The sequence below is a fragment of the Emys orbicularis genome, chromosome 5 (genome assembly GCF_028017835.1).
Source record: "Emys orbicularis isolate rEmyOrb1 chromosome 5, rEmyOrb1.hap1, whole genome shotgun sequence".
In the NCBI taxonomy this organism is placed as follows: Eukaryota; Metazoa; Chordata; order Testudines; family Emydidae; genus Emys; species Emys orbicularis.
In genome coordinates, this window is record NC_088687.1 from 72,242,637 (window position 1) to 72,256,564 (window position 13,928).

Here is a 13,928-nt window from a genome sequence, read left to right on the forward strand (position 1 = left end):
TTTTTTTAAGTAGCATACAGCTTCAGCTTCCTTCAAGCTCTTAAATTCCTTAAATTCCCTTTCCTGGAATGGATTAAAAAAATGCATCCCCTTAAACAATTAATCTGACTGTACCAAATTCATTGTAGGTATATCTCTAAAGCAGAGATGACTCATACCTGCTGATAGTGGGGGGAGGAGGGACAGAGTGAGGGCAGCCAGCTTCAGCAATGTTACTGAGCATGCTTAGGACTAGCCAAGCAGCAAATCCAGGGGGGAGGGGAGACATGTGACCCACATGCCCCTCCCCCCATGTGTTGCCACTTCTCCAAAGACTTCCATGATGTTAAACCAGGTAGGAATGAATATAGCCCATTAACTCATCTTTTACGGAAAAATGGTATGCATGTAGGTAACCAGAGGTTTTTTGCTTAATTTGCCTTAATGTGAAGGAGTTAAAACCCCAGGAAAAACAATTTGTGATTAAATTAGCAATTAACCTCTAATAATATATATCAGCACAGTCATGACTCCCAAACCGTTTAAAGATCATAAAGACATGTCAGGCAAAAAGAAAAGCTACAATATTTTTCAAAAAAAGAATTTCCAGCTCTGCATTGAAATGATTTCACTTATACTACATCCTATAAGTCAATTCAGTGTAATGCTTTCAGAATAATACTAAAGAAGTATAGTATTTACTTTTGAAATTAAGTGTAGTGGAGATTGGAGAGTGTATAACAGCACTGAATATACTCTTCTTCTTTTTTCCCCCCCAGGTGTCAGCTCAACAGATTCTGAGAGTGAAAGTTTAGTTTTCAAGTCAAAATCTGGAGCTATGCCACAGTAAGTGTGCTCAGTAACACCAATGATATACAAATTTTCTATATAACTGTATAAGAATGGTAGCAAAACTGTTCTGCTACATCTGTCCTTGCTGAGGTTACTCCAAAAGAAAGAAGAGGCTAACTGGTGTTAATCAATGATCAAGTTATGTTAAAGTACAATACTGGACCTTGATCCTGGGACTTGCTACATGCAGGCTTTATTGTAGGCTCAGAGCTATCAAAACAGAAAATAACTTTAGACTAATGGACATCTGTTTAAAAGAAAATATGTTGATGTATAATGCATGCAGAAAATAGCTATACCTAGATTAACTTGGCTCTACTCACAGAACATCTAGTGAAGGAAATTTCTTAAAAAACAAAGTCAATTTAACTTCCTTGTGGAAGAAGGTTTAATATAGGCTAGAAAATTACTATCTATATATATTAAGGCTGTTGATTAATCACAGTTAACTCACACAATTAACTTTAAAAAATTAATCGTGATTAATTGCAGTTTTAATTGCACTGTTAAACAGTAGAATACCAATTAAAATTTATTAAGTCTTTTGGATGTTTTTCTACATTTTCATATATATTGTATTCTGTGTTGTAATTGAAATTGAAGTGTATATATTTTTTTATTACAAATATTTGCAATGTAAAAATTATAAACAAAAGAAATAGTATTTTTTAATGCACCTCATACCTCTTTTGTTTTTTAGTGTGAATATTTCTAATAAAAATAAATATAAAGTGAGCACTGTACTCTTTCTGTTCTGTGTTGTAATTGAAATCAATATGTTTGAAAATGTAGAAAACATCCACAAATATTTAAATAAATGGTATTCTTTTGTTTAACAGTGTGATTAATTGCGCAATTAATAGTGATTAATTTTTTTTAATCGCTTGACAGCCCAAGTATATATAATACATACATTTCTGTGACAAAGGAGTAAATTTCCCAGTAGTTTAGCTGAGCCAAATTTATATTTGGAAATACTTTGGCAATACTGAATTTGAATAAACATTTTGGGGCAGGGGGAAGCATTCATGTAACGATATGTATACCAATGTTCCCATTTAAAAGATGTATCTGAAATTTGAAAAAGTAAAATTTTGAAAGTTTAAAAAGCAAAATGAACAATTTTACAACTTTGTTTTCCAAAACAAAATGTTGCTTACTCACCTGTATCCAATATCTTCCTTAGTTTCTAAGTTTTTGGATGTTCCCAGAAGGAGAGAAGAAGGGTGGATGTAGTGATGAGAGTTTTCTCTGAAACTTAAACAAGCAGTAATCAGGGCCAGCTCCAGGGTTTTGGCCGCCCCAAGCAGCCCCCCCCCCCCCCCCAAATAAAAGCTGCGATCACGATCTGCGGCGGCAATTCGGCGGGAGGTCCTTCGCTCCAAGGCGGAGTGAGGGACCGTCCGCCGAATTGCCGCCGAATACCTGGATGCGCCGCCCCTCTCCGGAGCGGTCGCCTCAAGCACCTGCTTGACAAGCTCGTGCCTGGAGCCGGCCCTGGCAGTAATATATCTGTTTATATTGTGATAACTGTTTCTTTGCAATGTGAAAAGAGAGAAACTTATTTTCCAGATTAAATCTTAGAATTTGCAAAGTATTTTAGAATGCAAGAAGCCTTAAATTGTTTATGTTCAACACTTTCTCCTATCCTGGATGTTCAGAATTTTATTTTATTGGTTTCTTTCATGGAAATAATCTCTGTCAAACATATTGTGCTAGCAACAGTGTATGTGCTGCATCTCCTGTCCTTGTCGAGTCTCCTTCTTTGATTAGGTATAGAAAATGTGCAGTGTTACAAGTGTGGGCATCATTAAGGATCAGATCTACCATCCTTGCCCATGCTTATTCTGAGTAGTCACTCTGAAGAAAATTGACTACTTGTGGAAAAGTGGGTATTTATTCATTGTGAGTAAGGGTGGTACAGGCTGGACCTAACTTTATGAAATCTTAGAAGATGTCAGCTGTGCACATTCAGAAGTGATATCACTTAAACCATGATTGATTGATTTTTATAATTTTTCTAGAATCTATCCCCCAAACCAAAGCAAAAGCACTAATCCTCAGAGGACTTGAGTGGATGTCAAATTTGTGTTTTTAAATAAAATGTTTTGTTTTGTTTTACAATTTAAATACTTCCATAACTGAAAAGCAGCTGATGAAGGGATTGAGTTCAAACCTTCCAACATATTCACCCTTTGGGCTGATATTCTCTATCTTTGCCCAAAGTTAATATTTTGGAAGGTTATAAGCATGGACTAAAATGGAAGCTGATTTTGTAATTTTAATCTGGCAGTGTGATCAGCACGAGTTTATAAATTGCATAGAGACAAAGATAGGTAGGAGGGGGATAGACAATAAAATATAGTAGAAAGACCAATGTGGTTCAGGTAATATTTTATTGGACCAACTTCTGTTGGTGAAAGACACATGCTTTCTAGCTTACACAGAGCTCTTCCTGAAGGTACTCAGTACCTTACAGCAGGAACTCAGACATCCTGAAGGAAGAGCTCTGTGTAAGCTGGAAAACTTGTCTCTTTCACGAGCAGAAGTTGGTCCAATAAAAGATATTGCCTCACCCACCTTGTCTGTCTAATATCCTGGGACCAATGTACCTACAACAACACTGCAAATAAAATATAGTGTCATCCCTTTCAAATCCTGTAAGAATTTTACATTGGTTCCAAAGTAACACATTCGATAACTGTTATATGATCTGAAAAAATGGTTTTTTCCCCCCCTTTTTTTTCCAGGGCCCAGAAGAAAACCACTTCTGTTTCCTTAACAATAGGATCTTCTACTCCAAATGCTGGAGTCACCACAGCTGTAATTCAGCCTATCTCTGTACCCATTCAGCAGGTACTCAGATATCATGTTAAGTCAGTCAAATATATTAAATATCTCTCTCAAAATTAAATATTGGGGGGGTGGAATTGCCATTTTGGGGGGTGAGGGATCATACTTCATATTATTTAACTTAAAATCAAAACCTTTAAATCTTGTATTTTGATTGCAGAAGTACACATGTGAAATAGTAAAGTTGCACAATGATTGTACTATAATAAAAACTCCTTTGCAGGATTATGTAGTTGGATTTGCATTAGATCTATATTGATCATATTATCAGAGCATATTCAAACTTTACAGTAATAATACATTTAGCGCTTCAAGTGACTGTCATTTTTGATTTTCTAGGTCCAAAGCCCTACGTCATATCTGTACCGACTAGATGGATCCAAGCCTGTCTGCTCCACACCCATTTTTACAAAGGTCTGTTTTCTCTATCATTATATACAGTCTACATTTTACTTTCCAGTCTCTAACAATGCATGAATCCTTTAATCACATTAAAACATATACTTTATATAGTTTGTTATGGGTAGGTACTAGTGGCCACTTAGGAAAAGCAGCTTTACATTGTAATAGTGAATTTCCTGTTCTTCTGCACTATTGAAATGTTTTAAAGAATTAAATGTGTTTGTAGCATACCTATCACTGTTGTACTTGGCCATGGCTACAAAAATTAAAAACAAAACATTTGGCAACACATGCTAATAAGAAAGACCCATTCCCATCATTGCATCCTGGATAATAAAATCTAATGGTTTTGAAGTTATTTTAACAATAATGGATGTGCTCACCAAGTACATATTTTAGCTAGGAGTATTTATAGGATGATTGTAGAAGTTACAAAACTCTTTACATGTCACTAAAATTCAAACCACCAGTTTTTCCAATTTTCCTTAATTACTTGTTCTGTTCCTTTCCTTATCTTTGTCTTGGGTACTAGCCTTTCAGGTACTGGTCCATGAAGGTACCTTCTAGGTTTGTACCAGGATAGGACATTCATATATCTTGTCCTTTTCCCTTTGGGACATTCTACTATTAACCTGTGAGAGTAACTCCCTACTTGTTGCTATGGTAACACACTCGTGTCCTGATGCTAACAGTTTTCCTGTCTACTTAAGCCAAAGCTTACTTCAGCTAATGCAAGGTGTTATGGTATACTTGACATGGCTGGACAGAATTGTGAGGCGGGTATAATACATTCAGTTAACATAACTTCCCAACACTTATATTAATATTGTGCTTAACATACAGTATATGTATTGACTAACAAGAACAATTTATTCTCTCATGTCCAGATTAGCCAATATGTAGTTAACAAAAGATGTGTGCCAGCTGAAAATTCTTCATTTCACACCATGGGGTAAAAAATAAGATAGAAGACTATCTGTTGACATCCACCTCTTGTGGATGTTTGGAGTTAACCATTTTCCACTTTCTCCTAAATGATGTTGCTTTCAGAAGATCAGCCCCCTAGAGAACAAGCAGTGCACTACTTCTGTAACCATGATAAGAATGTATTCAAAAATAGACCCTGTATTAAACATATTCCAACTGAAAACACTGTTCTTGGAAGAGAAAATCAGCAGAATGTTATGACACAATGAAATAAATTGAGGATGGGAAGCTTGATTTGATTGTTTTAAAGTATGTAGGGTTTTTTTGTTAATTTAAAGTATGTTTGTCACATTTCAGGAGCTGCAAAACTCCACAGCATCTGAAGGACAGGTTGTTGTACTAGAGTGCAGAGTCAGGGGAGCTCCTCCCTTGCACGTCGAGTGGTTTCGACAGGATGTTGAAATCCAAGATTCTCCAGATTTCAGAATTCTCCAGAAAAGTAAGAAATAGCCCTTTGGCTAGCCCAATAATATTCAAGTATTCTCAAGAAAGCACCATGGAATTAGCCTCAGTCAGTCAAAGCAGTCACTTTCCACCATAAGGATTGAGTTCTGGATAAAGGGAAAACCTCTTATCCACTTATTTGGGTAATAGTAATACAGACCAAGTAAATTAATTCCAGAAGAACTATTATAGGCAGGTGATATGAATGTCATCCTTGATTTTTCCTGCCAGTATCATCTGCATAGATACTGTACTTGCCTGTAGTATTTCTATACAGAACTTCTATTATTTTTATTAATGTAACCTCTTTCTAATACATTTTTCTTGTTTATTTTCTCCTTGGATAATGTGATATCCAGAGCCCCGGTCTGCAGCTGAACCTGGTAAGAATCATATGAAAAAATAATCTTTTGATTCACTAGCTCTTTGTGTTTGCACTGAAGCCATAAATAGAACAATATTTCTGGAGCACATTGGTAACATGAAACCCCCTTAAAGACAATCTATTCTTTTATCACAGGCTTCATATTCTGCACTGTGCTTTACATCCATTCCTGTATTCGTTAAACAGTAAATTCCATTCGGACCAATATGGAGGTCCCCACTGACAAAACCTTTAAACCATCTTTATTCTCAGAAAATGAGCAACTTGCAAGCTAATGAGGAAAAACAATCCCCACAAAATTCCATCACCCAAATTCTACTTGCATAGTTTTGTAACACCAGACCACTAAATGCTGGTTTCCTCAGTCTAGCTTCTCAGATGCAAGCTGTACTAAATGTAAGCAGAGCTGGCTCAAAATAAGCACCTTTAGTTCCAGTGAGCCTTTCCAGTGTATTCACAAGGTATGACTCTTGGAACTCAGCAGGCATAAAAATGGTCCGTCCATTTGCACGTTTCTCTCTACCTCCTTATTTCACTCTTCACACATTGTGTTATGGACTTTTTTGGGCTATCAGCTGGAAGTTGTAGGAATTGGAACATATGTTCTCCCATGCCATACCATTTTTATGTTTGTGCATGAAATCACTAAAATCACCAGCATGGCACCATCTAGCTCCAGTTCTGTGAGAGTGAAAGAAAATGGCTTCTTCTGAAGCAATTGTTTAGGCTTTTGCATAGATTGCTTGGCAAATGTCCTATAAGAGCACTGCAGCCAACCCTCCTCCTCCTCCTCCTCCTTTTCTCCAGAGATTAAGTCAAGGGGAAAACTAGTTAGTAGGAACTACTGTGGCTAAATACTACCACTACTGTCCCAACTTTGTATTCTCTGGCTCAAACTACAGAATGTAGCATTACTTGCTGCCAGTGAGAACTCTTGCTATGACTAGAGTTGCTTCAGCCACTGTAATGTAATACACTTGGCTGACTGGCATGTAACTCCTGGCCCTGCAGCACATAAGTGGCAGATAGCAGAGAGGAGGCACAGAGCAAGGTTATTTCTGTTCATTATCACATAAGCAGAGTATAGGGCTGTTTTCATATGCTGCCTGTGCTCCTACTTTCCCAGAACAAACAACAAATGGGGTAGGGGATGCCTCTTAGCTTGGTGGTAGAGGATGACAGGTAGCAAGGTAAAGGGCTCTTAGCCTGGGGCTGGTTTTCTGCACATAGAGGGTTGTGTGTGAATGTGGGGTGTTCTGAGCCTTGGGGTAAGAGACAGGAGATGGCTCAGAACTAATAAATAAACAAGTGTTCAGATGTGGAGAAGTTAGGGCAGAGGAAAAGAATTTCTGCCTGAGACGTAGGTGTTGTGTAGGATGTTTCTGAACTGATAGGGACTTGGTTAGAGGAGCCTAAGGGCTTTGAGATGCTGCACTGGTGGGCATGGGGTGAATTGGCGGGATTGAATACGGGGGAACGGCGTCAGCTGGGGATTTGGGTAGGTGAATTGGTGGTGTGCATATGAGGGATCTAGGGTAAAATCTAGGTTGAAGAGGAAGGGTTTGGGACTAGGAAAAAACAGTGAAGGGCTAATATGGATAACTATGATCTTCCACCATGTCTTTTATGAAACTGAGCTGGAAGAGAGAAGGAGGGTGCTCCTTTTTTCACCTCACTTCTCCACCAACCTCCCTTATCCCCCCAGCAAAACACTTGCCTATTGTGCCCCCAGACACAGTGCCTCAGTTTTGGACCTTGAAAATATTGATTAGCAGAGGATGTGGAGAGATGGGTGTGCAGATTGCTGCATGCAATCCCATTACTTATTTTGGGCATCAGTTGTCATGGGAATAAATACAAAACTTGCATATGTGCCTATTTTTTTTATATTGCAACTGCCCCACCTGGTTTACTGAGGCCTGAAATGTGAGATGTGCTAGGTAACAACCTTAAAAGAAAGTTGAAAACAGTATATTTGCTCAAACTGGCCTCTCACAAGGTTTAACAGTGAGCCCAGGTATTAACTATGGGGTTTGGGTTATAATTATACACTAGTCTATATTTGTTAAGGATGTCAAATTACAGTACAATCCAATTTTTCTTAAGTGTTTCAGAGACCTCTGAAGCCTTTGGATATGCAGGAGAGTAACATATGGTATGCATTGCCATTGTGGGCTGTAATTGACTGTTGGTTAACTAGGAGTTTGGTTATATGGTGGTCAGATAAATTGGGCTAAAGAAGGAGATATTCAAAAGTAACTAAGGGATTTTATGCTAATGCTGTACAAATATCTGATTATTTGGTTTGTGTGCAGATCCAAAAAATTGAAAAAGAAAATTGTTTCAGGTTGACCCAAAATGAAAATGTTTAGTAATATTTGGCAAACCAATATGTAGAGAAAAATTTCGTTGTGTTAACGAAAATGTTTGTCAGTGCCAAACAAAACATTTTATTTTGATTCTGTGGTTTTTGTTTTTTTTTAATTTACAATTTTTTTTTAATAAAATTGAGGGAAATTCCAAAATAAAATGTTTTTCCAAAACAAAATGTGGAAATGTTTAGTTTCAGAAATGCTGAAACTGTGTTGACATTTCCAAATTTTTTAACCAAAATAATTTGCCAAAGTCTACCTGAATTTGATAATTGTTTTAGCCAATCAAAGACTGCATTTTGGGATGAAAAAAGATTTTGCATAAAATATTTAGCCCCGCTGTGTTTAAGAGCCCAGATTCCATTGAAAGTCAATGGGAGCTGTATTCCTAAATTTCTGTGGCACTACTGAAAACTTCCCCCACACTATGTCTTGTTGTAGCAAAGTGACTCTACTCAAGTTATTGTTTTTTAGATGTTATAAAACAAAGCGGATCAGTGTGATAAGTTCCTTTGAAAAAATGGAAATTAGTATTCTTTGAAAATAAGAACGGTTTCAAATTCTGTTTCTAGATTTAATACACTTGGTGTTATGAGAGAAGCCCTTGGCATATCTATATCAATAGTATCAGCAGTGCTCCCGCAAGTGATTGTCCATATACACATTCCTCTGATGTGTGCATGTGCTTCATATACTAGAGGTGGGAGTCTTTTTGGCCAGCAGTATCCATAAGGCATGCATGTGCTATTCAGTCCTTGTGCTCCACTGCAAGGGCATGTAAAGGAGAGGTGTGCTTGCTGCTGTTCCGTTCCTCTCATGGTTTAGAGATGGAGCCCAACAGTCCAAGAAACTGCCAGCCCCTTCTTGTAGTTTTAGCTAATAGGTTTATATTATAGTTTGGTTGCCTGTTGCAATCTTTAGTTCTTAGAGCTCACCCGGGTAGTATGGTGTCATCTGATTTGCTGGGATTAAAACACTGCCCTTCATGGGAGGGAACTATCCCAGCTTCAAATGAACACTTGAAGTCCCTCTGTTTTCTCGGAGAATCACTTATTCCCGGTAAATGCGTAATATGCAGGTCCTTCAGCTCCCAAGCTAGAAAGGACAGGGAGGGCTGCCTTTAGGTCTTCCTAATGATCAAGTCAATGAGACTCACTTCTGAACCAGGCTCACTAGATTCCAATGTACAGGGATCTTCCAAGCCTGGTATAAATGCAACCTCTTGGCCTTCAAGAGCTCCGACTCAAATTGCAAACATGACAATAGCATTGTCCTTAGACTGCAGGGAGCTAGAAGACCTCGAGGCAGGTTGCTCAACAGAGTTTCCTCTAAGAGGAAAACCTCACCATGGCACTGAATGTTGTCTGAGACTTTGCAACCCAAAAGGGTTCCCACTGAAGCTCATTCTCAAGACTGTTCAAACCATATGGCACTGAAGCATCTGGCACCAAAATCCAGACTGTCAGGAAAGAGTACAGCACCAACCATGGCACTGCCTACTTCAGTGGTCCAGGCACTGACTCTTTTGGCACTGGAATCAAGCCAATCAGGACAGTTCACCATCACTGTGGCAGAAATTGCCATAATGTCCTGACAAAATCAGTTCCCGTGCACCTGAACACGCCACCCTGCCTGGCACTATTTAGATACTGGCACCAGTGGACCTGCAGATTCACCCAGAACCACAATCGTCCCTGCTGTTGTCTTCCACACAATGATCTATTTTGTAGTTCGATCCCTAAATCTCTGAGGGCAAATCTCATGGATCCAAGTTATACAGTCTTCTGGGATTCCTCTTTGGAATTGAAGGACAAAGAAATTCTACTTCAGCAACAGAGTTACTTACCCAGCCTGTCTCCACAGCCCTCAACAACTTATAGAGGATCCAGACACTGCTCACGCAAAAGATATTGGGACCCACAGAATCCACGCTCATAGTTCCCAATCCCCTGGCTTCTAGGTTCTTACACACTGATGCCCATGTGGCCTCGCTAGGGACCCTGGTTGGCTCACAGCAACTTCAACCCCAGGAAGCCACCTCACCACCAGAAGTCTGCTTCCTCCATGACACTGCACATTTAGTTGCCCTAACAACCCTTCTGATTCCTACACAACCACAGGCAGAGGAGGAGGTAATGGAAGAGCAGGCACTGGAAGACAACCTGCCAGCACCAAGCATTCTTTCCTCCTCATCCCCTGATGAGGTCTTAGTGGCACCCACCCCCACAAATGGACAACTATAAGGGTTTCCAACACACATTAAAGAGGATGGCAGAGACCATCCAAATCCATATGGCAAAGGGACAAGAACAGACATATAAATTGGTGCACATACATCAAGCCTCTGCAGTAGGGAAGTCAGCCTTCCCAATTAATGAGACCATCATGGATCCAGCCAGAATCTTGTGGCAGACACCTGCTTCTGTACCACTACATCCCCCAGCACAGATAAAAAGTATCAGTTGCCTACCTATGGGTGTGGAATTCTTTAACATGCATCATGCTCCATCTTCTTTTGTAATTGCTGTGGTAAACAAAGAGGCAAAACAATTCTGATCCACACCAAATGAAAAAGAGTTAAAGAAACTAGATTTACTTGGCCAGAAAGCCTACTCCTCAGCAATCCTACAGTTCTGTGTAGCCAGTTATGAGGTCCTATTAGCCAAATATAATTTCTGCATACAAGAAAGACTGCTTGCTTCGCAGACAACCTTCTGAGTGACAGTCACAAAGACTGTGCTGTTAGATAATGCAGTCTAGCTTCTAGCCAGAAGAGTCTCAAGCAGCACTGGATGCAGTAGATATGGCTGCCAGCTCAATGGCAATGGCTGTTGTCATATATCTGGCATCATGGAGAAGTCCAAACAGTGGTGGAGGACTTACCTTTAAAAGCAGTCATATTGCTCAGCTCTAAAACTGACTTGGCCCTCAGCGCACTGAAGGACTCATGAGACACCTTCTTTTCCTTCAGAGTACATACAAGTTCTTAAGGGGAAACAAATGAAACAGAAGTATCCCTCATGGAGACCAATCCAGTAACTCTTTTACCACCAAAGGTCTTCAGAACAACCCAGGAAACCACAGCATCTCCATAGGAGAAGACAACCCACTGTTCCACCACAAATTTCCCAATCTTCTCCGTTCCAGAAGCATTCATTTTGATGGGATGGTCAAGAGATGTCCTTCCTCCATCAGCTCCAGAAATTTATGACCTCCCCTTCAGAAAACTGTTAGCTCACTTCAGGCATACTGGGTCTCTTACCAATATGTATACAATAACGCATGACTATTCCATCAAGTTTTCTACAGTGCCTACCCCTAACCTCCTTCCTTGTCTCTTTTCAGAGATCCTTCTCACAAGGATCTACTATGTCACAAGATCCTCCCGCCCCTCTCTCAGAGCGATAGAAGGGTTCCTTACAGGGAAGGTTTCCTTAGCAACAGTTTCCTAATCCTGAAGAAAGAGAGGCTGGTAACCCATCCTAGACTTGCAGAACACCAACACCTTCATTCACAAATTAAAAATCCAGATCGTCACCCTAGCATCAATAATCATGACACCGAAGTCACGAGACTGATTTGCATCTCTCAAATTCAGTATGTATACTTTCACATTTCCATCATTTTGCCCCACAGGAAGTACCTGAGATTTACAGTGGTACAGGACCACTAGCAATACCAGATGGTACTCCACAGCACCAAGGGTATTCACCAAGTGCTATCACTAGCAACAGTTTACTTGAGACAAAACATCAACATGTATCTTTACCTAGACAATTGGCTGTTATGGGGGAAATTGCCTCTTCAGACCCCCCAAAGCCATCTCCATCACACTCAATCTTTTCAGGAGGTGAGGCTTGAAAGTCAACAAAGAGAAACTGAGCTTAACCCCAGTCCAAAGGAATGAATTCATTGGCACAATCCTGGACTCTGCCACCTCCTGTTCCTCAAGACAGGTTTGAGAAACTGTCTTCCCTTTCTTTTTCAGCTAGAAAGAAATCCAGATACCAATGTAAAGTAATGCCTGGCCCTCCTAGGCTACGTAGTCTCCTGAACATTCACTACTCCGCATGCCAGACTTCACCTCTGATGCTTGCAGGATTGGCTGAAGTTTGTTTACACAACCTCCAAACATCACTTGGACAAGCCTGTCTCCATCCCACCCTTGATCCTATTCTCACTGAAATGGTGGAAGGACCCATCAAATGCAGGCAGAGGGTCCCATTCAGAGTACCTGTATCTTCCACAACAGTAGTCATGGATGCTTCCTTACAGAGATGTGGTGCTTGTACAGATGAACTAACAACATAGGTCCCTGAGAAAGCAAAGAATGCACATCAATCTCCTAGAGTCATACAGAAGGCCTGTGAGTTTTTTCTCTCCCTAGTATCAGGACACTTGGTCCAATAATGACTGACAACATAACAATCATGTTTTACATCAACAAACAAGATGTGACCAGATGTTCCTCACTTTGCCAGGAAGCAGTCAGACTCTGGAATTGGTACATCAACCATTGAATATACCTACCGGCAATATGCTTACTTGGACAGCAGAGTGAACAATTTCAGCAGACGCTTTCTCCCAAATCATGAGTGGGAAATCAAAGAGAGGATACTGGCAGACATCATCACAACCTTTTTGCCAATCTATGCAAATGCAGCTGTCCAATTCTGCTCAAAAGGAGGACAGAGTCAGGGATCTATAGTGGACACATTCCTGGTACCATGATCAGGAGTTCTGATGTATGCTTACTCTTCAACTTCATTAATTCCCAAAGTGCTCCACAAATTCAAACAGGGCTTGACCAAGCTAATCCTCATAGCTCCAGCATGGCCCAGACACTTCTTGTTAACAGATCTAGTGAACTCTCAGTAGCTCAACACAGGACTTATGTCTGCTGCCTGATCTGTTTTCTCAGAACCAGGGTCAGATCCAACACCCAAATATACCACTCCTGCACCTCATATGGAGGCCGGATGGATGTTGTCAGTAGAGCAGGCTTGGTCCTCTCCAGTTAGAGAAGTTCTGATAAGCAGTAGAAAAGAATCAACGAGACAAACTTATCTTTCAAATTGGACAGCATTTTCTCATTGGGGTAATCAGAAATAATTGATTCCACATCACTCCTCAATCCTTCAGTTTCTTGACTACTTACTTGAACTCAAAACAAGAACCTGTCTTTCAGCTCTGTCAAGGTACATTCAGCGGCAGAGTCAACCCACCATCTACCAGTAGAGGATTATAAAGTCTTTTGTCATATGACAGTGGTGAGATTCCTGAAAGGCCTAGTTAAAGAATCCCCACCTATCAAAGAACCAATTCCTCCTTGGACTTGAGCCTAGAGCTTGCAGCCCTCATGGGACCACCTTTCAATCCAATGGCCTCCTCTTCCCTGCTGCACCTGTCAATGAAAATGGCATTTTTGATAGTGATAACTTCAGCTGGAAGAGGAGAGATTCAAGTGCTAATGACTGTTTACAGTACTCCACCCGGATAGAGTAGGAATGAGGACACATCATAAATTCATTCCCAAAGTAGTGGCAGATTTCCATCTCAATCAGCCAATACACTTACCAGTATTCTTTCCAAAATCTCACACATCCAAATTAGAGGCAACACTGCATGTGTTGGATGTGAGGAGAACCATGGCC

At 40.0% G+C, this 13,928-nt stretch overlaps 1 protein-coding gene across 2 annotated transcripts in view; it reads left to right on the top strand.

Annotated features, from left to right (window-relative positions):
- PALLD (palladin, cytoskeletal associated protein) overlaps positions 1-13,928 on the top strand; it is a 308,674-nt gene that overhangs the window by 113,576 nt on the left and 181,170 nt on the right. For both annotated transcript variants that reach the window (XM_065404625.1, XM_065404626.1), the window contains exons 3-7: positions 759-825; positions 3,582-3,687; positions 4,024-4,098; positions 5,371-5,512; positions 5,877-5,900. In XM_065404625.1, the coding sequence (XP_065260697.1) occupies positions 759-825; positions 3,582-3,687; positions 4,024-4,098; positions 5,371-5,512; positions 5,877-5,900 (414 nt within the window). The remainder of the gene's footprint in view (positions 1-758; positions 826-3,581; positions 3,688-4,023; positions 4,099-5,370; positions 5,513-5,876; positions 5,901-13,928) is intronic.